This window comes from Sphaeramia orbicularis, chromosome 24 (assembly GCF_902148855.1).
Source record: "Sphaeramia orbicularis chromosome 24, fSphaOr1.1, whole genome shotgun sequence".
NCBI lineage: Eukaryota > Metazoa > Chordata > Actinopteri > Kurtiformes > Apogonidae > Sphaeramia > Sphaeramia orbicularis.
Window position 1 is genome coordinate 45,299,852 of NC_043979.1, and position 27,999 is coordinate 45,327,850.

The 27,999-nt window shown below is 33.0% G+C and overlaps 1 protein-coding gene across 1 annotated transcript; it reads left to right on the forward strand.

Annotated features, from left to right (window-relative positions):
• The first annotated feature begins 1,502 nt into the window (after positions 1 to 1,502).
• Positions 1,503 to 27,992, forward strand: LOC115415016 (solute carrier family 22 member 2-like). The gene is made up of 11 exons (XM_030128412.1): positions 1,503 to 2,007; positions 4,456 to 4,559; positions 14,386 to 14,540; positions 15,919 to 16,087; positions 18,291 to 18,405; positions 20,518 to 20,618; positions 21,802 to 22,016; positions 24,235 to 24,343; positions 24,525 to 24,637; positions 25,800 to 25,899; positions 27,718 to 27,992. The coding sequence occupies exons 1-11, from the start codon at positions 1,606 to 1,608 to the stop codon at positions 27,806 to 27,808; spliced, it is 1,674 nt and encodes a 557-aa protein (XP_029984272.1). The 5' UTR covers positions 1,503 to 1,605; the 3' UTR covers positions 27,809 to 27,992.
• The last annotated feature ends 7 nt before the right edge of the window (positions 27,993 to 27,999 follow it).

Consider the following 27,999-nt stretch of genomic DNA (forward strand, 5'->3'; position numbering starts at 1 on the left):
TGATAAGTTCAATAAACAGGATGAAAATAATGTAAGAAAAAAATGGTATAAAAGAGTGTGTGTATATATATGTATATGTGTATATATGCGTTGTTCTTTTTTGTTGACAACAATAGTTTTGCACACATATATATTTCTTTAATTATCATATTGATAATTTATTGTCTAATACATATTGTACAAATTGCTGTTGTAATTGTGTCTTAATTTAGTATGTGTGCATACAAACAAATATCTGTAGCTCTGAATATATATATATATATATATATATTTATATACCATACATATATGTCTTTAATAATACATATTAAAACACTCTATTAAGACACAATTAGAACAGCAATTTGTACAATATGTACTAGACAATAAATTATCAATATGATAATTAAAGAAATATACATAAATAAAATGAATGAGTAAAATTTACCAAAATAACTAAATATTGAAGCGTTTCTCAGCCAAAAAACGAACCCAGTTAAAATTTAAAAAATCCACTGATACTACGTAGTCGTTCTTTTCTGTCCCTCATGTGTCAGATGTGTGTGTCAGACAGATTTGCAGGAACATGGACTGATTGACAGCTTTTCTGACGGCGTTCCCACAGAATGAGATGCACAGACACATCCAGGTGTGTGCGTCCACGTCGGTGTGTTCGTACACACACACACGCTCTGACGTCCGACGCCAACGTGCTTTAACGCTCCGCTGCTCCGGCGGCGGGACAACAACGACGTCTTTCTGTGGACCTTTGTTCCTGCTCGTCCTGTTAAAAACCCACAAGAGAGGACGACGGACGCTCACTGCAGACGGAGAGTCTGAGGACACACACACTGAGGACACACACACTGAGGACACACACACTGAGGACACACACTGAGGACACACACACTGAGGACACACACTGAGGACACACACTGAGGACACACACACTGAGGACACACACTGAGGACACACACACTGAGGACACACACTGAGGACACACACACTGAGGACACACACTGAGGACACACACACTGAGGACACACACTGAGGACACACACACTGAGGACACACACTGAGGACACACACACTGAGGACACACACTGAGGACACACACTGAGGACACACACACTGAGGACACACACTGAGGACACACACTGAGGACACACACACTGAGGACACACACACTGAGGGACACACACACTGAGGACACACACTGAGGACACACACTGAGGACACACACACTGAGGACACACACTGAGGACACACACACTGAGGACACACACTGAGGACACACACACTCAAAACACACACTCAGTGAACACACACTCCAAAAACACACACACTCAGTGAACACACACTCAGCGAACACACACTCAGCGACACACACACTCAGAGGACACACACTGAGGACACACACACTGAGGACACACACTGAGGACACACACACTGAGGACACACACTGAGGACACACACACTCAAAACACACACTCAGTGAACACACACTCCAAAAACACACACACTCAGCGAACACACACTCAGCGAACACACACTCAGCGAACACACACTCAGTGAACACACACTCAGCGAACACACACTCAGCGAACACACACTCCCATCCCGACCATGACCACCTTTGACGACATCCTGGAGGAGGCGGGGAAGTTCGGCCGCTGTCAGAAGCGGATCTTCGCTCTGCTGTGTATGGTGTCCATGCCGTGGGCGGGGGTCTACGTGGGGATCGTGTTCCAGGGCTTCACCCCGGACCACTGGTGTCGGGTCCCGGCGCTGGACGAGGCCAGGCGGACCTGCGGGTGGAGCCCGGCGGACGGCCGGCGACTGACGGCGCCGCTGGTCAACGTGTCCGGGGAGCTGCAGTACAGCGCCTGTCTGCAGTACGACGTGGCGTGGAACGCCAGCGCCCTGACCTGCGACGCAGAGGAGGCCGAGCCCGACGCCACCCCCACCACCACCTGCCAACACGGGTGGGAGTACGACTACGAAGGACGGCAGAGCTTCGTAACAGAGGTGAGAACCAGGAAGACAACCTGGACATGAAGGAGGAAGAGCTGACCTTTGACCTTATATATGCTTTATATATGTAGAATAGAATAGAATAGAATAGAATAGAATAGAATAGAATAGAATAGAATAGAATAGAAAAATTCTAAATCTTACTAAGTGTATTTTTCTCATTTCTAGTCCAAATATCTGATCACACTTAAAATAAGACACTAGTCTCTTTTCCGTCAACCCTCAAACTGCACAAATATAACATGTGCATAAAAATTTACCAAATGAAAAAAACCACAATTTTGCCAAAAGTCTCATTTTTCAATTAAAAGTTTTTGCACCGATGAGAGGTGGTTTTTCAGGCGTAACACAAATGGTTTATCACACAAAACTGCAAAGGAAAGACCTTTTTTCGCAACTAGAGTCAGGTGAATTTAAAAAACAGATGTTGACGGACGTTACAACAAGAGAAGAGGAAGAAGAAACGTGGGTATGTGTGGACACACCGGGACCCCAATCATTTTTAAATTTAGTATGAAATAGAGGGGTAATATATAATAATATATAATGAATATATCTGTAAATCAACACCATATTTACGTTCGTCGTCATGTTTATGGAATGACTTCTCGTGTCATCTCGCGATAATAAATAAACAAATCATTGCGTTTGTGATTTCATGGAAAAACCGACATTACACACTTCTGTTTTTTTGACATTTAGTAAATATCGATAAAGTTTTGCGCAGATGTCCAATGGAAAAGTGACTATTATCACCTAAAGTAACTTTTCAGTGAGATATAAGAACTGATTTTTAGACAATAGATCTAGAAAATCTGATTTCAAGAAATCTTACCAAGATAATTTTCACTTGTTCCATTGGCAGATTTTTTTTTTTTTTTGCTTGAATTAAGTAAAAAAAAAATCTTGAATTAAGCAAAAATATCAGATTTCACCACAAAAATCTGAACTATACATTCAGACCTACTGTCTAAACATAGTGTTATTATGTTATAACATTATTATATGCATAATACGTTTATATATTACATATACATAGTTTGATAACCACAGGATGAGTCATAATAAAGTGATGATAGTAATCGTAGTCATAACAATATGTAAGTAATAAATAATATATTTACCTCCGCCAAGGAGGTTATGTTTTTGCCAGGGTTTGTTTGTCTGTTTGTCTGTCCGTTAGTGTGCAACATAACTCAAAAAGTTATGGACAGATTTGGATGAAATTTTCAGGGTTTGTTGGAAATGGGATAAGGAAGAAATGATTAAATTTTGGTGGTGATCGGGGGTGGGGGGCCCACGGGGGGGCCCATTTCCAACAAACCCTGAAAATTTCATCCAAATCTGTCCATAACTTTTTGAGTTATGTTGCACACTAACGGACAGACAAACAAACAAACAAACAGACAAACAAACCCTGGCAAAAACATAACCTCCTTGGCGGAGGTAATAATAGTGATAATGATAATAAGCAGTGAGAAAATTAAATTCACAACAAAAACAAACTTTACACACATTTCTTTTTACTTTGACTGAAAATATTGTGCTTTTTACTCCACTTCTTTAAAACAGCTTTAGTTATTTTTCAGATTTCAGAGTGATTATTTATGTGTTTATGTGTATAAATGTGTATTTTTCTTAAATGTTTGATCATTTTTGACCCACTAACCACAGAAATGAGTTAAAATGGTAAAAAAAAAAAAAAAGTGGAGTTCCTCAGCTTTTGACCATTCATACTGTTTTATTATTAATATATATATGTTGTTGTTTTTTTTATTAATCTACAAAGTGAATGTGTTCAGTAGAATATGTTTTGTATAAATATTACATTGTTATTGCAAGAAAAGAGGATTATTGCACAAACTTCACATTATACACACAGGGTTCCTGCAGGGTCTTAAAAAGTCTTAAAAGTCTTGATTTTTCAAATGTATATTTAATACCTTAAAAAAGTCTTAAAAGGTATTAAATTATATATGATAGGTCTTAAGTTCGGTTGCCATGAACTGGTTGGCTGTATTGTGTTTAAAAGTGTCTGTTAAATGTCCAAGCTGCAAAGAAAGTAACGTTAGTTGACTCGGTTCCACATTTTCCAACCCGACAGTTTATATTGAAATTAGGAACCAATTATTGGTAACTTTGCAGCTCCCAGTGAGAAATGACTCGGAATGATGGGAATCAAGGCGTTGGAGTAAATAAATACATTTTCCTCAATTCTAGAAGTCACCAATTTTAGCATGTATGGCTGTGAAATAGACATTAAATTCTGATCTAAGTAGTCTTAAAAAGTCTTAAATTTAACTTGTAGAAACCTGTAGGAACCCTGTACACAGTTCTTGCACACTACTTTAAGTGACTGCATGAGCAGGTTTTGTAGGATTTTCTGAGTTTAGTGACATTTCCATGGAAACAGAATGTGTCTGATTGGTGCTGTGGTTGCAGTTCGACCTGGTGTGTTCCAATGCGTGGCTGGTGGACCTGTACCAATCCACTCTGAACGTGGGCTTCCTGATCGGCAGCGTCGCCATCGGTTACCTGGCCGACAGGTGAGGCAGCGTTTTCCATCTGATGTGAAAGTATAGGCTTCATCTGCCACAAATGAACCCTTTAGGCTTCATGTTTTGGTCCATATAATTTAGAAACATTAGTTTTTCTCAGATGCCTAAGGTCTATTCTATCAGCACGGTTTGGGATTTTTCCTACTGAGCAAACGCTTTAATTTTTAGGAATATTTCAAATAAATCCTACATTCAGAACACTCACCACAGACACATTAGGGCTTAAAGGGTTTAAAACTATTTTATTTGCATATTATCCTCCAACTAATAGTATTTCAGTAGTTCAGTTTGTTAAAAAAAATAGTGACAAATGCGACTGTTTTTAAGTATTTAAGTCATTTTAATGTAAACAAAAAAGAACAGCATCAGAATCTCCTGTTTAAGAACCTGCACAGTTACAGCTGCAAAAGTAATTCATCAGTTTTCAAAGTATTCGCTGATCAAAATTAAAATGTACTTCGTTTCAGCATTTTGTTTGATATCACAATAGGAAACTGTGATTTTTAACATAATAAACATACAGATAAAGATGTTTTTTAATCACAAATCCTCATGAAAAGGACATGTTACAGCTGTAGACATGATGTGTCCCAATACTTTTGTCCATATAGTTTATAAACATCAATATTTCCTTAAAGTTTAATGGGAGATTTTTCTTCCTCAGTGAGATGTGAAGAACGTAGCTGGTTAGTTGTAGTGGAAAAGTATTATTTACAGTCAGAGCAGGAAAAATATTTTAGAAATTTAGAGGAAGAACATTAAAATCAGTCATGGATAAAAAAAAATTAAAAAATGTTTAGAGAATTTAAGTAAAAACCATCTCTGAGGCATTTTGGAAACAACAACAATTTAAACCAAATTAACCAATGCACTGATATTTATTCTAATATAAAACTATATTATAACATCAGAACAGACACCATATTTGTTCATTTTTCGTGTTAAAGTGAATTTCTTTGAGTTTTGGGCTAAATGATGCTTCACAGATGCAATAAAAGTAAAAAATAAAAGAGTAAAAAAAAAGCATTAAAAAAAAAAAAAAAATCAGTGTCTCTGAGGCATTTTAGAAGCAAAGTTAAACCAAACTAACCAAAGCACTGATATTTATCCCAATATAAAACTGTATTCTGACATTAGTCATTACTGTTGTATACGTTCTGTATGTATAAGATAAGTAGATGGTTAGCAAAAAAAAAATCACTAAAAAGTAACAGAATAAGCAATAAAATTAATTAAAATCAACAACCTAAGCATCAAAATAACAAAAAGGCATAAAAAAATGACTAAAATAAGCATCAACATTAACAAAATTTAACAGAAGAGTGTCATAATGAGCAAAATACAAACCAAAAAAAAAAGAAAGTAGATGGTTAGATGTGGTAGAAAAGTATTATTTACAGTCAGAGCAGGAAAAATATTTTAGAAATTTAGAGGAAGAACATTTAAAATCAGTCATGGATAAAAAAAAAAAAAAAAAAAAACACTAAACATCTACTTTCTTCACATCTCACTGAGGAAGAAAATCTACCATTAAACTTAAGGGAAATATTGATTTTTCTAAACTATATGGGCATAAATATTGGGACACGTCATATCTACAACTGTAAGATGTCCTGTTGATGAGGATTTGAGATAAAAATATCAATATTTCCTTCAAGTTTAGAGGTTACAAACTTTTAAAATCATAGTCATGGATAAAAAAAAAACAACAATATGATTGTCAAGAGAAATTCGGTTGAAAACTATCTCTGAAGCATTTGGGAAGCAAAGATAACAATTTAAACCAAACCCAATGCAATGATATTTATATAATATGTCATTATATTATACTTATAGTATATTAATATATTTGTATTATATTTATACTAATATAAAACTATATCCTGACATTAGTCCATTACTGTTGTATACGTTCTGTATGTATAAGATAAGTAGATGGTTAGCAAAAAAAATCACTAAAAAGTAACAGAATAAGCAATAAAATTAATGAAAATCAACCACCTGAGCATCAAAAATAACAAAAAAAGCATAAAAAAAATGACCAAATAAGCATCAACATTAACCAAATTTAACAGAGAGTGTCATAATGAGCAAAATACAGACCAAAAAAAAGAAAGTAGATGGTTAGATGTGGGTAGAAAAAGTATTATTTACAGTCAGAGCAGGAAAAATATTTAAGAAATTTAGAGGAGAACATTTAAAATCAGTCATGGATAAAAAAAACAATAATAAAAATTGTTAAGAGAAATAAGTAAAACCATCTCTGAGGCATTTTGGAACAACAACAATTTAACCAAATTAACCAAATGCACGATATTTATTCTAATATAAAACTATATTATAACATCAGAACAAAACCATATTTGTTCATTTTCGGTCACTGTTGTTTGTGTTAAAGTGAATTCTTTGAGTTTTGGACTAAATGATGCTTCATAGATGCAATAAAGTGAAAAAAAAGAGTAAAAAAAAAACAAAAAAAATCAGTTGTCTCTGAGGCATTTTAGAAGCAAAGTTAAACCAAACTAACCAAAGCACTGATATTTATCCCAATATAAACTGTATTCTGACATTAGTCATTACTGTTGTATACGTTCTGTATGTATAAGATAAGTAGATGGTTAGCAAAAAAAAATCACTAAAAAGTAACAGAAATAAGCAATAAAAATTAATGAAAATCAACCACCTGAGCAATCAAAATAACAAAAAAGCATAAAAAAATGACTAAAATAAGCATCAAACATTAACAAAATTTAACAGAAGAGTGTCATAATGAGCAAAATACAAACCAAAAAAAAAAAGAAAGTAGATGGTTAGATGTGGTAGAAAAGTATTATTTACAGTCAGAGCAGAAAAAATATTTTAGAAATTTAGAGGAAGAACATTTAAAATCAGTCATGGATAAAAAAAAAAATAAATGTTAAGAGAAATTAAGTAAAAACCATCTCTGAGGCATTTTGGAAACAACAACAATTTAAACCAATTAACCAATGCACTGATATTTATTCTAATATAAAACTATATTATAACATCAGAACAGACACCATATTTGTTCATTTTTCGTCACTGTTTGTTGTGTTAAAGTGAATTTCTTTGAGTTTTGGACTAAATGATGCTTCATAGATGCAATAAAAGTGAAAAAAAAGAGTAAAAAAAATAAAAATCAGTGTCTCTGAGGCATTTTAGAAGCAAAGTTAAACCAAACTAACCAAAGCACTGATATTTATCCCAATATAAAACTGTATTCTGACATTAGTCATTACTGTTGTATACGTTCTGTATGTATAAGATAAGTAGATGGTTAGCAAAAAAAAATCACTAAAAAGTACAGAATAGACAATAAAATTATGAAAATCAACCACCTGAGCATCAAAAATAACAAAAAGCATAAAAAAAATGACCAAAATAAGCATCAACATTAACAAAATTTACAGAAGAGTGTCATAATGAGCAAAATACAGACCAAAAAAAAAAATGAAAGTAGATGGTTAGATGTGGTAGAAAAGTATTATTTACAGTCAGAGCAGGAAAAATATTTAAGAAATTTAGAGGAAGAACATTTAAAATCAGTCATGGATAAAAAAAAAATAAATAAAAAATGTTAAGAGAAATTAAGTAAAAACCATCTCTGAGGCATTTTGGAAACAACAACAATTTAAACCAAATTAACCATGCACTGATATTTATTCTAATATAAAACTATATTATAACATCAGAACAAACATCCATATTTGTTCATTTTTCGTCCTGTTTGTTGTTAAAGTGAATTCTTTGAGTTTTGGACTAAATGATGCTTCATAGATGCAATAAAAGTGAAAAAAAAGAGTAAAAAAAAAGCATTAAAAAAAAAAAAAAATCAGTGTCTCTGAGGCATTTTAGAAGCAAAGTTAAACCAAACTAACCAAAGCACTGATATTTATCCCAATATAAAACTGTATTCTGACATTAGTCATTACTGTTGTATACGTTCTGTATGTATAAGATAAGTAGATGGTTAGCAAAAAAAAATCACTAAAAAGTAACAGAATAAGCAATAAAATTAATTAAAATCAACAACCTAAGCATCAAAAATAACAAAAAGGCATAAAAAAATGACTAAAATAAGCATCAACATTAACAAAATTTAACAGAAGAGTGTCATAATGAGCAAAATACAAACCAAAAAAAAAAAGAAAGTAGATGGTTAGATGTGGTAGAAAAGTATTATTTACAGTCAGAGCAGGAAAAATATTTTAGAAATTTAGAGGAAGAACATTTAAAATCAGTCATGGATAAAAAAAAAAAAAAAAAAAAACACTAAACATCTACTTTCTTCACATCTCACTGAGGAAGAAAAATCTACCATTAAACTTAAGGGAAATATTGATTTTTCTAAACTATATGGGCATAAATATTGGGACACGTCATATCTACAACTGTAAGATGTCCTGTTGATGAGGATTTCAGATAAAAATATCAATATTTCCTTCAAGTTTAGAGGTTACAACTTTTAAAATCATAGTCATGGATAAAAAAAAACAACAATATGATTGTCAAGAGAAATTCGGTGAAAACTATCTCTGAAGCATTTGGGAAGCAAAGATAACAATTTAAACCAAACCAATGCAATGATATTTATATAATATGTCATTATATTATACTTATAGTATATTATATATTTGTATTATATTTATACTAATATAAAACTATATCCTGACATTAGTCATTACTGTTGTATACGTTCTGTATGTATAAGATAAGTAGATGGTTAGCAAAAAAAAAATCACTAAAAAGTAACAGAATAAGCAATAAAATTAATGAAAATCAACCACCTGAGCATCAAAAATAACAAAAAAGCATAAAAAAAATGACCAAAATAAGCATCAACATTAACCAAATTTAACAGAAGAGTGTCATAATGAGCAAAATACAGACCAAAAAAAAGAAAGTAGATGGTTAGATGTGGTAGAAAAGTATTATTTACAGTCAGAGCAGGAAAAATATTTAAGAAATTTAGAGGAAGAACATTTAAAATCAGTCATGGATAAAAAAAAAATAAATAAAAAATGTTAAGAGAAATTAAGTAAAAACCATCTCTGAGGCATTTTGGAAACAACAACAATTTAAACCAAATTAACCAATGCACTGATATTTATTCTAATATAAAACTATATTATAACATCAGAACAAACACCATATTTGTTCATTTTTCGTCACTGTTTGTTGTGTTAAAGTGAATTTCTTTGAGTTTTGGACTAAATGATGCTTCATAGATGCAATAAAAGTGAAAAAAAAGAGTAAAAAAAAACAAAAAATCAGTGTCTCTGAGGCATTTTAGAAGCAAAGTTAAACCAAACTAACCAAAGCACTGATATTTATCCCAATATAAAACTGTATTCTGACATTAGTCATTACTGTTGTATACGTTCTGTATGTATAAGATAAGTAGATGGTTAGCAAAAAAAAATCACTAAAAAGTAACAGAATAAGCAATAAAATTAATGAAAATCAACCACCTGAGCATCAAAATAACAAAAAAGCATAAAAAAATGACTAAAATAAGCATCAACATTAACAAAATTTAACAGAAGAGTGTCATAATGAGCAAAATACAAACCAAAAAAAAAAAGAAAGTAGATGGTTAGATGTGGTAGAAAAGTATTATTTACAGTCAGAGCAGAAAAATATTTTAGAAATTTAGAGGAAGAACATTTAAAATCAGTCATGGATAAAAATAAAAAAAAAACACAACTAAACATCTACTTTCTTCACATCTCACTGAGGAAGAAAAATCTACCATTAAACTTAAGGGAAATATTGATTTTTCTAAACTATATGGGCATAAATATTGGGACACGTCATATCTACAACTGTAAGATGTCCTGTTGATGAGGATTTGAGATAAAAATATCAATATTTCCTTCAAGTTTAGAGGTTACAACTTTTAAAATCATAGTCATGGATAAAAAAAAAACAATATGATTGTCAAGAGAAATTCGGTGAAAACTATCTCTGAAGCATTTGGGAAGCAAAGATAACAATTTAAACCAAACCAATGCAATGATATTTATATAATATGTCATTATATTATACTTATAGTATATTATATATTTGTATTATATTTATACTAATATAAAACTATATCCTGACATTAGTCATTACTCTTGTATACGTTCTGTATGTATAAGATAAGTAGATGGTTAGCAAAAAAAAAAATCACTAAAAAGTAACAGAATAAGCAATAAAATTAATGAAAATCAACCACCTGAGCATCAAAAATAACAAAAAAGCATAAAAAAAATGACCAAAATAAGCATCAACATTAACAAAATTTAACAGAAGAGTGTCATAATGAGCAAAATACAGACCAAAAAAAAAATGAAAGTAGATGGTTAGATGTGGTAGAAAAGTATTATTTACAGTCAGAGCAGGAAAAATATTTAAGAAATTTAGAGGAAGAACATTTAAAATCAGTCATGGATAAAAAAAAAAATAAATAAAAAATGTTAAGAGAAATTAAGTAAAAACCATCTCTGAGGCATTTTGGAAACAACAACAATTTAAACCAAATTAACCAATGCACTGATATTTATTCTAATATAAAACTATATTATAACATCAGAACAAACACCATATTTGTTCATTTTTCGTCACTGTTTGTTGTGTTAAAGTGAATTTCTTTGAGTTTTGGACTAAATGATGCTTCATAGATGCAATAAAAGTGAAAAAAAAGAGTAAAAAAAAAACAAAAAATCAGTGTCTCTGAGGCATTTTAGAAGCAAAGTTAAAACAAACTAACCAAAGCACTGATATTTATCCCAATATAAAACTGTATTCTGACATTAGTCATTACTGTTGTATACGTTCTGTATGTATAAGATAAGTAGATGGTTAGCAAAAAAAAATCACTAAAAAGTAACAGAATAAGCAATAAAATTAATGAAAATCAACCACCTGAGCATCAAAAATAACAAAAAAGCATAAAAAAATGACTAAAATAAGCATCAACATTAACAAAATTTAACAGAAGAGTGTCATAATGAGCAAAATACAAACCAAAAAAAAAAAGAAAGTAGATGGTTAGATGTGGTAGAAAAGTATTATTTACAGTCAGAGCAGAAAAAATATTTTAGAAATTTAGAGGAAGAACATTTAAAATCAGTCATGGATAAAAATAAAAAAAAAACACAACTAAACATCTACTTTCTTCACATCTCACTGAGGAAGAAAAATCTACCATTAAACTTAAGGGAAATATTGATTTTTCTAAACTATATGGGCATAAATATTGGGACACGTCATATCTACAACTGTAAGATGTCCTGTTGATGAGGATTTGAGATAAAAATATCAATATTTCCTTCAAGTTTAGAGGTTACAACTTTTAAAATCATAGTCATGGATAAAAAAAAAACAATATGATTGTCAAGAGAAATTCGGTGAAAACTATCTCTGAAGCATTTGGGAAGCAAAGATAACAATTTAAACCAAACCAATGCAATGATATTTATATAATATGTCATTATATTATACTTATAGTATATTATATATTTGTATTATATTTATACTAATATAAAACTATATCCTGACATTAGTCATTACTGTTGTATACGTTCTGTATGTATAAGATAAGTAGATGGTTAGCAAAAAAAAATCACTAAAAAGTAACAGAATAAGCAATAAAATTAATGAAAATCAACCACCTGAGCATCAAAAATAACAAAAAAGCATAAAAAAAATGACCAAAATAAGCATCAACATTAACAAAATTTAACAGAAGAGTGTCATAATGAGCAAAATACAAACCAAAAAAAAAAAGAAAGTAGATGGTTAGATGTGGTAGAAAAGTATTATTTACAGTCAGAGCAGGAAAAATATTTTAGAAATTTAGAGGAAGAACATTTAAAATCAGTCATGGATAAAAAAAAAAAATAATAAAAAATGTTAAGAGAAATTAAGTAAAAACCATCTCTGAGGCATTTTGGAAACAACAACAATTTAAACCAAATTAACCAATGCACTGATATTTATTCTAATATAAAACTATATTATAACATCAGAACAGACACCATATTTGTTCATTTTTCGTCACTGTTTGTTGTGTTAAAGTGAATTTCTTTGAGTTTTGGACTAAATGATGCTTCATAGATGCAATAAAAGTGAAAAAAAAGAGTAAAAAAAAAAAAAAAATCAGTGTCTCTGAGGCATTTTAGAAGCAAAGTTAAACCAAACTAACCAAAGCACTGATATTTATCCCAATATAAAACTGTATTCTGACATTAGTCATTACTGTTGTATACGTTCTGTATGTATAAGATAAGTAGATGGTTAGCAAAAAAAAATCACTAAAAAGTAACAGAATAAGCAATAAAATTAATGAAAATCAACCACCTGAGCATCAAAAATAACAAAAAGGCATAAAAAAATGACTAAAATAAGCATCAACATTAACAAAATTTAACAGAAGAGTGTCATAATGAGCAAAATACAAACCAAAAAAAAAAGAAAGTAGATGGTTAGATGTGGTAGAAAAGTATTATTTACAGTCAGAGCAGAAAAAATATTTAAGAAATTTAGAGGAAGAACATTTAAAATCAGTCATGGATAAAAAAAAAAAAAAAAAAAAAAAAAAACACAACTAAACATCTACTTTCTTCACATCTCACTGAGGAAGAAAAATCTCCCATTAAACTTTAAGGAAATATGGATGTTTCTAAACTATATGGACATAAATATTGGGACACATCATGTTTACAGCTGTAAGATGTCCTGTTGATGAGGATTTGAGATAAAAATATCAATATTTCTTTAAAGTTTAGAGGTTACAACTTTTAAAATCCTAGTCATGGATAAAAAAAAAACAAAATTGTTGAGAGAAATTCGGTGAAAACTATCTCTGAAGCATTTGGGAAGCAAAGATAACAATTTAAACCAAACCAATGCAATGATATTTATATAATATGTCATTATATTATACTTATAGTATATTATATATTTGTATTATATTTATTCCAATATAAAACTATATTCTGTTATTAGTCATTACTGTTAGAAAAGAAACACCTGAGTTCAATGTGTCCACATACTTTTGTCCACATGCTGCTCAGTTCTTCATGTTTTTTCTGCTCATGTAAATATCAGTGTGTACTAAAGTCGCTGTCGTCCGTGTGTCCTTTCCTCGTCTGTGTGTCCTTTCCTCATCCGTGTGTCCTTTCCTCGTCCGTGTGTCCTTTCCTCGTCTGTGTGTCCTTTCCTCATCCGTGTGTCCTTTCCTCGTCTGTGTGTCCTTTCCTCGTCCGTGTGTCCTTTCCTCGTCCGTGTGTCCTTTCCTCGTCCGTGTGTCCTTTCCTCGTCCGTGTGTCCTTTCCTCGTCCGTGTGTCCTTTCCTCGTCTGTGTGTCCTTTCCTCGTCCGTGTGTCCTTTCCTCGTCTGTGTGTCCTTTCCTCATCCGTGTGTCCTTTCCTCGTCCGTGTGTCCTTTCCTCGTCCGTGTGTCCTTTCCTCGTCTGTGTGTCCTTTCCTCATCCGTGTGTCCTTTCCTCGTCCGTGTGTCCTTTCCTCGTCTGTGTGTCCTTTCCTCATCCGTGTGTCCTTTCCTCGTCTGTGTGTCCTTTCCTCGTCCGTGTGTCCTTTCCTCGTCCGTGTGTCCTTTCCTCGTCCGTGTGTCCTTTCCTCGTCCGTGTGTCCTTTCCTCGTCCGTGTGTCCTTTCCTCGTCTGTGTGTCCTTTCCTCGTCCGTGTGTCCTTTCCTCGTCTGTGTGTCCTTTCCTCATCCGTGTGTCCTTTCCTCGTCCGTGTGTCCTTTCCTCGTCCGTGTGTCCTTTCCTCGTCTGTGTCCAGGTTTGGCAGGAAAATGAGCTTCCTGATGTCCAGCCTGTTGAATGGGATCGCTGGGATACTGGTGGCCGTGGCTCCAAACTATGCGTCCTTACTGGTTTTCCGGACGCTCTATGGTTTTGGGGTGAAAGGAGGCTGGGTGGCCGGATACGTGCTGAGTGAGATAATCAACACCATTATTTACAACAATACACACACAGAAAGTCCTGCCAGAGTATAAACTAGTGGGTTTTTTTATGCTTTTATAAATTTTCAGTTCTGACTTCGCTGTTACTCCACTTCTGGTTTTATCACATTTTCTTTTAGATTTGGTTCGTTATAAAGGTAGATTTGTTTCTTTATTGCTTTAACCAAAAGGAAGATTTTCAATGAAAAAAAAAAAAATATATATATGTTTTTTTTTACTCACAAAAAACTTCACTTCAAAAAAAAAAAACGCTTTTTTTTTTTTTTTTAATAGACACATCTTCCAGTCACGTCAGTCTGCTACATATTCCTCACAGTGTACACATTCCAAAAAAAGCCCTTTTCAATCAAAGAAAAACAGTGTTTGAATGCAAAAAAAAAAAATTGAGATCCAAAAAAATTGCATTTCAACACTTTTTTTCTTTGATTGAATTTTTTTTTAAATTGAAGTCCTCTTTTTGTATTTGGGCCATATTAGGGATAGGATATTTGTGTCTCTATTATTCAATCCCAAAACATATCACTTAAATTAAAAAAAAAAAATGATGAAAAAAAACAAAAAACACTTAAATCAAAAAAATTTCAATAAAAAAACCTAACTTCAATAAAAAAAAAAGTTTTTCAATCATAGTAAAAGTGTTCAAATGCAATTTTTTGGATCTCAAATATTTTTTTACATTCAAACTCATTTTTTCTTTGATTGAAAGGGTTTTTTTGATTGAACTGAGGTTTTTTTTTTTAATTGAAAATATATATATATTTTTTTTTTTGGTTAAAACAATAAAAAAGCAGATCTACCTTCATGGTTTGTCACATCGGTTTAAAACGCCTACATTTATTTATTTATTTATTTATTTATTTGCACAAAATAAAAACAACAATGGAAAAAACAACAACATTCAAACAAGTAACAAAATTGTGCAGGAGAGGTTAGAAGCCAAAAAAAGAAAGCTTCTGTGAATACCTCCCCCGAAATAAACAATACACAAAAAAAGAATTAAAAAATACAATATAACTGAAATAATAAACTAAAGTAAAAACAATACAAATGTAATCCACGTTAAAGTAATTTATTGGTCCTTATTAAACGCTCATTACTAAATAAAGTACAGCATCATAAATACACTTCATCTGTGAGGATCATGTGAATATCTTTAATTACCTTTCAAATTAAGCGTCATTAATTAATTTTCTCCTGGTTTTTCTTCAGTTCTAAGCTTTAGAACTTGGTAAATAGGAGAAAATTAACACAAATTAAGTGGAAGGAACAAGTTAAACAGAAGTGAACGACAGGTCAGTTTTGTCGTCCTGGTTTGGGTTCCATATGTCTTTGTTTTCGTCTGTTTTCAGTCACAGAGATCGTGGGGGTGGAGTACAGACGCACAGTGGGGGTCATCTACCAGATGTTCTTCAGCGTGGGCATCCTCATCCTCCCTCTGGCCGCCTACTACATCTCCGACTGGCGTTGGCTGCAGGTGTTCATCACCATCCCCTACATCGTCTTCCTGGTCTATTATTGGTGAGACGAGTTTAACGCTTGTGTTTTTTTAATTATACTTTGAGCATTTATTTGGTCAAAGGTAGTGTTAATATTCCAAAGTTTGACCACCAGGGGGCAGTCTGGTACCAAAACCACCAACGAATCCACCCGATGTTTCCACAGACTAAATAAAGGATAAAACTCACTGTTTCCACACATCTGTATTATGGTATCATCAACAGTCATTCAAAAAGTAAAACTCATAGACATTTATTTTAACAGTTATTAAAATAACACTGTGTCTGCTGATAGTTTACACTATAGCTCTGTTAGCTTAGCTCTGTTTATAGACTGAAAACAGCCACAGCAAAACCACAAATGTCAGTTTTGTGAATGGTTCAGATGGTTAAAGTATAGTAAAACCAAATTTAAAAAAACCAAATTGTTAAAAGTGAACTGAAAAATTATGAAAAACCAACGTAAAAGATGGTAAATGCAACTAAAGGATGATTAGACTAGACTAAACTATAGTAAAACCAAACTAAAAGAAGGTTTAAACAGAGTATAAGTTGGTGAAATTAATAGAAAAAACAGTAAAATTAAACTAAAAGGTGTAAAAAGTGAACTAAAAGGTAATAAAACCAAGCTAAAAGATGGTAAATGCTACTAAAGGATGATTAAACTAGACTAAAGTATAGTAAAACCGAACTAAAAGAAGGTTTAAACAGACTAAAAGTTGGTGAAATGAATAGAAAAAACAGTAAAATTAAACTAGAAGGTGTAAAAAGTGAACTGAAAAATTATAAAACCAACGTAAAAGATGCTAAATGCTACTAAAGGACAATTAAACTAAAGTATAGTTAAAAAAAAAACAACTAAAATATGGATTAAACAGAATAAACATTTATAAAACTAGTCTAAAAGACAATAAAAATGAAACTAAAAGTTGTAAAAAGTGAATTAAAAGATAATAAAACCAACATAAAAGATGCTAAATGCAACTAAAAGATGATTAAACTAAAGTATAGTAAAAAAAAAAAAAAAAAAAAAAAAAAACTAAAAGATGGTTTAAACAAACTAAAAGTTGGTGAAATTCATATAAAAAACAATAAAATGAAACTAAAAGGTGTAAAAAGTGAACTTAAAGATAATAAAACCAAGCTAAAAGATGCTGAATGCTACTAAAGGATGATTAAACTAAAGTATAGCAAAAAAAAAAAACAAACTAAAAGATGGATTAAACAGACTAAAAGTCGGTGAAATTAATACAAAAAAAACAAACAGTAAAATTAAACTAGAAGGTGTAAAAAGTGAACTGAAAAATTATAAAACCAACGTAAAAGATGCTAAATGCTACTAAAGGACAATTAAACTAAAGTATAGTTTAAAAAAAAAACTAAAAGATGGATTAAACAGAATAAACATTTATAAAACTAGTCTAAAAGACAATAAAAATGAAACTAAAAGTTGTAAAAAGTGAATTAAAAGATAATAAAACCAACATAAAAGATGCTAAATGCAACTAACAGATGATTAAACCAGACTAAAGTATAGTAAAACCAAACTAAAAAATGGTTTAAACAAACTAAAAGTTGGTGAAATTCATATAAAAACAATAAAATGAAACTAAAAGGTGTAAAAAGTGAATTAAAAGATAATAAAAAACCAAGCTAAAAGATGCTGAATGCTACTAAAAGATGATTAAACTACAGTAAAAAACCAAAAAACTAAAAGATGGTTCAAACAGACTAAAAGTTGGTGAAATTAATATAAAAAAACAGTAAAATTGAACTAAAAGGTGTAAAAAGTGAACAGAAAAATAATAAAACCAACGTAAAAGATGCTAAACGCAACTGAAAGATGATTAAACTAGACTGAAGTATCGTAAAACCAAATTAAGAGATGGTTTAAACAGACTAAAAGTTGGTGAAATTCATATAAAAAACCAATAAAATTAAACTAAAAGGTGTAAAAAGTGAACTTCAAGATAATAAAACCAAGCTGAAAGATGCTAAATGCTACTAAAGGACGATTAAACTAGACTAAAATATAATAAAACCAAACTAAGAGATGGTTTAAACAGACTAAAAGTTTCTAAAATAAGTATAAAAGAGAATAAAATGGAATTAAAACTTGCTAAACCTGTCGAATTGACAGTAAAAGCAGAATAAACCTCTACCAGTGATCATTCCTCTCTTCATTCCTGAGGTTTTCTTTGTTTTTGTTTTTTTTTCTTGTCCAGGTTCATTCCAGAGTCGCCCAGGTGGCTTCTGTCCCAGAACCAGAAGGCCAAAGCAGTTGAAATCACAGAGGCCATGGCCAAGGAGAACCACATGACTCTGTCCAAGAACATCGAGGTAACGACCAGAACAACAGCTGCACACACAACCGACGCACAACTACTGCAAAGACCAGACAAACGCACTCATCTGCACTGCATACAATATTAACCTGTTTAACCCTGACCATGTTTTCAGGGAAAAACGCCTAAACAGACATACCCAAAGTAAATGAAGAATTCCTTCACAATAATAAGGTTCATATGGATGTTCTTGGTGTCTGTGGACATTTACAGACCTCACAGAATCTAGTCCCATTGTCTAAAATATTGTATCTATTACTCTGCCTGAGTAAACTGGAACAAACTAAAAGAGAAATTAGAATTTTTTATCCTCGCCTGTTTTTTTTTTTCGGCTGGATTGACGATGATATGCATAAATTAATTGTTCGTGTCGGAGATTTTTAATAGCGTATATTTCACCCCACAAAGATTAAAAATCATGTTTGAACATTAAAGTTTGCACTAAAATACACTTTTGATGTACTTTTATTAACATTAGGGTCTAAACTTTGAGCAGAAGTTGAAAAAACACATCCATTGTCCTGATTTATTAGATTTTTATAGTAGATGAATATTAATAGAATTTTTTCGGCCCGTGGGCGGGACGATAGGGCTAATTAAAGAACATATATTTAAAAAAAACAGGACAGTCAAAGTCATTTTCGTTCAGGTTCCACATTCAGACCAGTTTAATCTGAAGTGGGTCAGAGCAGTCAAATAATAACAGAATAATCTATAAATAATGACAATTCAGAATTTTTCTTTGTTTTCATGTAAAAAAAAACAACTTATTTGCAAACTATCCAAACACAAAAGATGTGAAAAACCTGAAAAACCCGGCTAATGCTAACACAGGCTAATGCTAACACAGGCTAATGCTAACACAGGCTAATGCTAACACATGCTAACGAGATTTAGTTTTCTTTCTGAGCTCATCAGCTGTTAATTTTAGATGAATGTTCTTTGTTCATCTCTCTTGAAAAATCTAAATTTTTCCATTAAGGGCTGTCCAACTCATTGTAGTTCAGGTTCCACATTCAGAGTAGTTTAATCTGAAGTGGGTCAGAGCAGTCAAATAATAACAGAATAATCTATAAATAATGACAATTCAGAATTTTTCTTTGTTTTAGTGTTAAAAAAAATGACATTGGATTATGAAAACATTTTCATTTATGAACTATTCAAACCAAAATGATATGAATAACCTGAAAAAAACTGAAATTTCTTGAGAAAAATAAGTGCAGTTTTATCACAGATCAGATCTACAAAGGCACGAAACATTTAGTAACAGGTAGAATATGGTTAAAACTGCACTTAATTTTCTTTAAACATTTCAGGTTGTTCATATTTGTTCAGTTTATTCACATTTTATTGTTAAAGGATTGAAGGTTTTCTTCTTCCCACTCGTTTTTGAGCAGTACTTATTAACTTTATTTTGTTATTACTAGTGTACAAGGCAACTGCTGTTTTTGTCTTGATCATCTTTATTTATTCGTGTATTTCCTCAGATATTAGTTCCTTATACACAAAAAATGTTTAATTTTTTTCTACTGCTCAAAACAAATAAATAAATAAAATGAATGAAAGTGGGAAAATAAAGGATAGTTTATTAATGTAAATATTTTTATAATTTAATGTCATTTTTTGCAGTAAAACAAAGAGAAGAATTTGGAGTTTTCATTATTTATAAGCATAATGTGTTTTTTACTTTTTTTTTCACATTAAATCAAGAAGAACATTTAAAATCATTAGTAACTAAGTAAATAAAGTTTATTTATAAAGTGCTTTTCACAGATAAAAATCATCAAGTGCTGTAAATAAAACAGGTGCAATAAAACAACATAAGAAGAATTTCATAAAATAAATAAAAGGATAAATCCATCAAATCAAACCTTTCCTAAATATTACTCTGATCATTACTTTTTGGTTATTATGTTATTATTTTACTTTAGATCATTTTGTTCTGTTTGTGGAACCTGAGCTCAGACCACTTCGACACCGTTAACTGTTCGTATCTTCAGTTTAGTTTCTGCTCTTTGGACCAGATTGGACCCTTTGGCGGTCCAGTTTTGGCCCACGGACCACATGTTTGACACCTCTGTTCAAAAACGGTCGTTCTTTTGTTCAGACTCTGACCGATGACAACGCAGACTCCACCACCGCCTCCTTCATGGACCTGATCAGAACCCCCAAAATGAGGAAACACACTTTCATTCTCAGCTACAACTGGTACGGATTCAAACCCGGCAAACACACAACAGCATGAAGCATTAGCTCTTATGGTTTTATTATTTCTCTTATATTCTGTTTATCTCCTGGCACACACACATATGCACACATAAGGGTGTGTTTTAATCAGACCAGAGAATTAATAATCCAGTCATTTTGAGGCAACATTATTTAGATTTAGACAAACTTTATTGATCCACAAGGAAAATGAGTTGGTCACAATAGCTCTGTCGTAAACAAAAACACTAACAAAAAAGGAAAGTAAGTGTGAAGAGATAAAAGCGATAAATAATACAAATAGAATACACTAATAAAGCAGACAAAAGAAAATACTAGATTTGCACATGTATACAAATCTACAGGAAATGGATGTAAATATACACTATATAAATATATACATACAGGTGTGAAAGCGACTAAGGTGCAGTAATGTGAATATTTATTTATGTATGTATGTATATATTTATGTGTGTATGTATGTGTGTGTTTATTTATTTATTTATTTATATAATACATTTCACCAAAAAAGTAAACATTTAAAACAACACATACCTTTTTTTTCTTTTCTTCCTTTTTTGTCTGCTATGTTTTACTTTTATTTACATATAGTTTTCCTCTCTCTCTTTTCATTAAGGATGTTCATTGCCTGTCATAGAAAAAGATGGCAATAAAGTTAAAAAAAAAACAACACAACAAAAAATATATATATGAAAGCATCAACATAAAACAACAACATAAAAAGCATTTAAAGATAAGATCGAGCCTTCAGGTAAAAAAACAACTCATTTTCTTGTGATAATGGGTTCATTTGTCTGATCATCTTAAGCAAACAAATAGATTATCTGTTGTCGTTATGAATAATAATAAAATAAATGATTGAATCAACACTAGAATAAACACAAAGACAACATTAAAATCAGATTTGCTTCCTGTTTGAGGTTTGTTAAAGATTTATTTCACATTAAAATCTGTCAGATTTTAGTCTGAAATAACAGTCTGGAATGGAACGGAATATTCTTTATTGTCATTGTCGCATGTGCAATGAAATTCAAGTTCCATTCAGGAAAAAATATATATATATATATTAAGAATCATATAAAAACACTAGAGTAAATATGACCAAACAGCTCAAATTCAAACAGACCAACTTAAATGCGCTCTTCTGTTGGTTCCTTTGGTCCAGGTTCACCAGCGCCGTGGTCTACCAGGGTCTGATCATGAGGCTGGGCATTCTGGGAGGAAACGTCTACCTGGACTTCCTCATCGCCGGTCTGCTGGAGTTCCCCGCCGCCTTCCTCATCCTCTTCACCATCGAACGCATCGGGCGACGCCTCCCCTTCGCCTCCGCCAACTTCGTGGCCGGAGCAGCGTGTTTCATCACGGCGTTTATTCCTGAAAGTGAGTCTGAGGGAAACGGAAACAAAAAGAAATACACAGAGAAGAAACTCAGATTTTTACATGGAAACGTTAACCCTTTAAGTCGCAATATTACAACCATAAACATAAGTGACTGAAACAGACTATAGCTCCAGATAGAGTCCAAATGTTGTTACCACCTCCCACCACTAGATGGCGGATATGTGCCCCTTCAGTCCTAACACCATTTCAGGGCATGTTTCTATTCAAAGTGAAGAAGAAAATCTAGTTAAAGGTGTGGTCCTGAACTGGTTTAGTAAGAAAGTTAAGTTTATTTAGTTTTAGTTTGGATATTATAAGGACAGATTTGGATAAAAAGATACAAAAACTGACTGCATTTTACTTTCTACTCATGTTTAAGTTCATTTATTTTAAGGATAAGATGAAAAAAAAAACAAAAACACAAAGAAAACTTCCACATAAATATGTTCAAAGTTCAGTTTTACTAAATGTTACACAATCCAATATGGCCGCCCCGTGTGACGTCACAATATGCAAATTAGATGAATTGTAGTGGTAGTATAAGTAAGTAAGTAAAGTTGATTTGGTTTTAGTTTGGATAAGTAAGGACAGATTTGGATAAAAAGATACTAAAACGTACTGAATTTTACTTTATACTAATGTTTAAGTTCCTTTATTTTAAGGATCGGATAAAAAGAAACAAAAACACAAAGAAAACTTCCACGTAAATATGTTCAAAGTTCAATTTTATTAAATGTTACACAATCCAATATGGCTGCCGCCCATGTGACGTCACAATATGCAAATTAGATGAATAGTAGTAGTATAAGTAAGTAAAGTTTATTTAGTTTTAGTTTGGATAGATAAGGACAAATTTGGATAAAAAGTTACTAAAACTTGCTACGTTTTACTTTATACTAATGTTTAAGTTCATTTATTTTAAGGATAAGATGACAAAAAAAACAAAAACTCAAAGAAAATTTCCACGTAAATATGTTCAAAGTTCAATTTTATTAAATGTTACACAATCCAATATGGCCGCCGCCCATGTGATGTCACAATATGCAAATGAGATGAATTGTAGTAGTATAAGTAAAGTTGATTTAATTTCAGTCTGGATAAATTAGGACAGATTTGGATAAAAAGATACTAAAACTTACTACATTTTACTTTATACTAATGTTTAAATTCATTTATTTTAAGGATCAGATGACAAAAAAAACTGAAACACAAAGAAAACTTCCATGTAAATATGTTCAAAGTTTAATTTTACTAAAAGGTACACAATCCAATATGGCCGCCACCCTGTGACATCACAATATGCAAATTAGATGAGTACATTTAGTCCCATCATAAACCTAATATTTTTTAAATCTGGTTATTAAAATGTTTTTTTTTTTTGTTTTTTGTTTTTTTACTTTGGCGCCTAAAGGGTTAATACAAACAAAAGTGCATCTTTTTAATCCAGTGTTTGTTTTTTAGCACTGATATATGTTTTGCTTTTGGAAACTTTGCTGCTTTATGTGTATTTTTGTTTGTTTGTTTGTTTTATTTACATCTTATGCATTTCAAACACAAAGTCATCAACTGTATGACTGACACAACTTTTGGAATGACAGTAAAAACATCTGAATAACCCTTTACACTCACTGAAATACTCTGAAATCCAAAAGGTCAGCCTCAGTGTGTTATTAGAGGACAGAACCAGACTTTATTACATTTGTGACATTTGTCAAAAAAAATGTTATGCTCATGTTGAAAATTAAGTTCAGTGAAGTTACCATATTTGGTTCCTTGCCAATAAGTGGGAAAAAAAAATCCAAGAAGTAAATATTAAAAATACATTGAAAACACATATAAGGTGCTGGGAACATGTTCTACATATGACCGTCCGACTCTTATTGACTTATTTATTTTAAGTTACATAAACATTTGCTTATATGTTTTTTTTCAATAGTTTCTGTGTCAGTGACTCCCACGTCCACAGCACATGTAACTAGCACACTTAGAAAATAAAAGACATCTGTTTTAGTTGGATCTAAGTGCTTCCCATATAAATATTTTTAAGTAAAATCAGCTTTTTTCCAGGTTATGAAATGAACGATACAAACACTTATCTTGATTTTGTAACTTGGATGTGTGTGTTTTTTTATTTGTGTGAATACAGTCTGTGTCTGTGGTTGGAAACTTGTAATGTGAGTTTGTTTGTTTATTTGTTTGTTTGTTTGTTTGTTTTCAGGTATGTTCTGGTTTAAGACGGTGGTGGCCTGCATCGGTCGTCTGGGTATAACCATGGCCTTTGAGATGGTGGTGTTCGTCAACACTGAGCTCTACCCGACGTTCGTCAGGTACAAGAAACTGTTAGATTGAATTAGATTCAATACAAATGTATTGATCCCTCAGGAAATTGAGATTCCAGTATCAGCACAACAAAGAATGTACACATGTAAGAAATATTACAAAACTATTGTATACCCTTTTGTGTGTGTGTGTGTGTGTGTGTGTATGTATGTGTGTGTGTGTGTGTAGGAACCTGGGGGTGTCGGTGTGTTCCACTCTGTGTGACATCGGGGGCATCGTAGCTCCGTTCCTCCTCTACAGACTGGCTGTCATCTGGCTGGAGCTGCCACTCATCATCTTCGGTGGGTTTGGGTTTGGGTCTCATGTCGGTGGGTTTGGGTCTCATGTTGGTGGGTTTGGGTCTCATGTCAGTGGGTTTAGGTCTCATGTCAGTGGGTTTGGGTCTCATGTCAGTGGGTTTAGGTCTCATGTCGGTGGGTTTGGGTCTCATGTCAGTGGGTTTAGGTCTCATGTCAGTGGGTTTAGGTCTCATGTCGGTGGGTTTGGGTCTCATGTTGGTGGGTTTGGGTCTCATGTCGGTGGGTTTGGGTCTCATGTCGGTGGGTTTGGGTCTCATGTCGGTGGGTTTGGGTCTCATGTCGGTGGGTTTGGGTCTCATGTCGGTGGGTTTGGGTCTCATGTCGGTGGGTTTAGGTCTCATGTCGGTGGGTTTAGGTCTCATGTCAGTGGGTTTAGGTCTCATGTCGGTGGGTTTGGGTCTCATGTCAGTGGGTTTGGGTCTCATGTCAGTGGGTTTAGGTCTCATGTCGGTGGGTTTGGGTCTCATGTTGGTGGGTTTGGGTCTCATGTCGGTGGGTTTGGGTCTCATGTCAGTGGGTTTAGGTCTCATGTCGGTGGGTTTGGGTCTCATGTCAGTGGGTTTGGGTCTCATGTCAGTGGGTTTAGGTCTCATGTCAGTGGGTTTGGGTCTCATGTCGGTGGGTTTGGGTTTGGGTCTCATGTCGGTGGGTTTAGGTCTCATGTCGGTGGGTTTGGGTCTCATGTCAGTGGGTTTAGGTCTCATGTCGGTGGGTTTAGGTCTCATGTCGGTGGGTTTGGGTCTCATGTCAGTGGGTTTGGGTCTCATGTCAGTGGGTTTGGGTCTCATGTCAGTGGGTTTAGGTCTCATGTCGGTGGGTTTGGGTCTCATGTCAGTGGGTTTAGGTCTCATGTCGGTGGGTTTAGGTCTCATGTCGGTGGGTTTGGGTCTCATGTCAGTGGGTTTAGGTCTCATGTCGGTGGGTTTAGGTCTCATGTCAGTGGGTTTAGGTCTCATGTCGGTGGGTTTGGGTCTCATGTCAGTGGGTTTAGGTCTCATGTCAGTGGGTTTGGGTCTCATGTCAGTGGGTTTAGGTCTCATGTCGGTGGGTTTGGGTCTCATGTCGGTGGGTTTGGGTCTCATGTCACGGTGACAGTGGTGGGTTCAGTCAGACCTGGGTTTGATGTGGACTTTGTTGTGGACAGGGTCTCTGGCGTTCCTGGCCGGAGGTCTGGTGCTGATGCTTCCGGAGACCAGAGGAGTTCCGCTGCCCGACACCATCGACGACATCGAGTTCCCAGAAAGGTACGAAAAAACGGAATCAGAAGAAAAAAAAAATGAAAAAAATACACATGTTGAACTTATGGAAGATGAGAATGAACCACCTTAAGAAAAAAAATATCTATGTATATTTATTTTATCATAACACTGGGTTACAAAAAAATGGTTTTTGCAAGTTGTCTAGGTTTTTTCAACTGAATTCGGACCATTTTGCACCGCTAAATCCAAAAATGACATCTGTTTTTCTCAATCAGGTCAGGTTTTTTTGCTAATTTGATTTTGAAAAATGTGATCTTCTCACAAGATATAGTAATTAATACCAAAATAAGATTGGTAAGCACACTTTATGAAACTTGTGACTTGATTCCTGTTAGGTAGGATGGTGTTTTCTTCGCAGATGTAGCAGAATACGTCAGGCTTATTTTTGCAAGATCTTCTAGTCGAAGCCATTTCATTCACCTGTAATATAAAAAAAAAACATTAATCATAAATTGGCAAAAGTAAAATCTTCAGAACTCGTTTATTGCAAGAAATATGAAAGAATTTTGTATCATATGATGTGAAAATGCCCATAAATGTAAGCAAAAATGTTAAAAAGCCGATATGTAGCATAGTTCAGAAAGTTGACCTGATTGAGCAAAATTAATGTGATTTTTGGATTCAGCACCAAAATGATCCTAAATCAGCTCAAAAAACTTAAACAATAAATTTGTTGTTGACCAGTGTAATACATAAAAACAGCAGTTTGTACAATATGTATTAAACAAATTATAATTAAAATAATAAAAATACACATTGAACCTATGGAAGCTGTGAATGAACCGCCTTAAGGTAAAAAGAAAAAAAAAAAAAAAATAGTAATAATAATAATAATAACAATTTTCAACAAAATGCGGCCCGGGGGCCAAATCTGACCCCCCCCCCCCCCCCCCCCCCCCCCCCCCCCCCCGCCAAATGTTCCATTCCGGCCCTGCAGGATGAAAGTGCACAAATGAACCTGAACAGTCCAGGTTGTCCAAATCCTTTTGGTTCAGGTTCCACATGCAGACCAATGTGATCTACAGTCAAAATAACAACACAATAAATAACACATAAATAATGACAACGACTAATTTTCTTTGTGAAAAATTATGTGGAAAAAATGTAAGTGAAAAAAATAAGATTACACTGAAAATATTTACATTTACAAAACTATTCTTTCACAGTAAAATGCAAATAAATACATAAATAAAAACAAAGATGAACAACCTGAAATGTGTAATTTGAACAATATTCTGCCTGTTATTAAATGTTTGGTGCATTTATGGATCCACTGGGATCTGCAGTTGTGTTCATAATAATAACAGATGGAATATTGTAGAAGTTGTTCAAATTTTAGTTCCAAACTCCAAAATTTTAACAATATTCTGCCTGTTACCAAATGTTTATGGAACACTGTGTGTAAATGTACATGTATAAATAATAAGTCAAGGCATAATATTGTTCAAATTGCACTAATTTTTCTAATGAAATTTCAGTTTTTTCAGGTTATTCACATGTTTTTTGTAAAATGTAAATATTTTCATTTAAGTGTGGGGGTTTTTTGTACTAAAACAAAAAGAAAAACTTGGATTTGTTATTATTTATAGGTTATGAAGTCATTATTTTACTGGTTTGGCCCGCTTGAGATCAAACTGGGCTGAATATGGAACTGAACCAAAATGAGTGACAGCCCTGATCTAAACCGTCTAAATATGGACCAGTGGAATTAAAGGCACTTTTTTCATATTTCAAAAACTTCTTAAAACTTTGACCAAACTTTTTCGACATTTCCCCAACGGTGGCGTTTGTTTTTGTTTCCAGACTGAAGGTGAAAACCCTGCAGAACCAGCAGACGGACACCCTCCTCCCCAACAAAGACGTCACCACCAACAAAGACCCTGCAGGAGTTTAACCCCCAACCTCCCACCACAGTTAAGGAGGAAATGACCAGCCCCGCTACGAAAAGGAGTTTAGAAGTGCTGTTCAACTGAGCAGAGTCAGCAAACGTCCAACTGTAATTATGGAGACGAACATTGTTTTATTTTAACCATAGGAACCAAATTATAAAAAAAAAAAAAAAAACTACCAGGATCAGAGTTACAG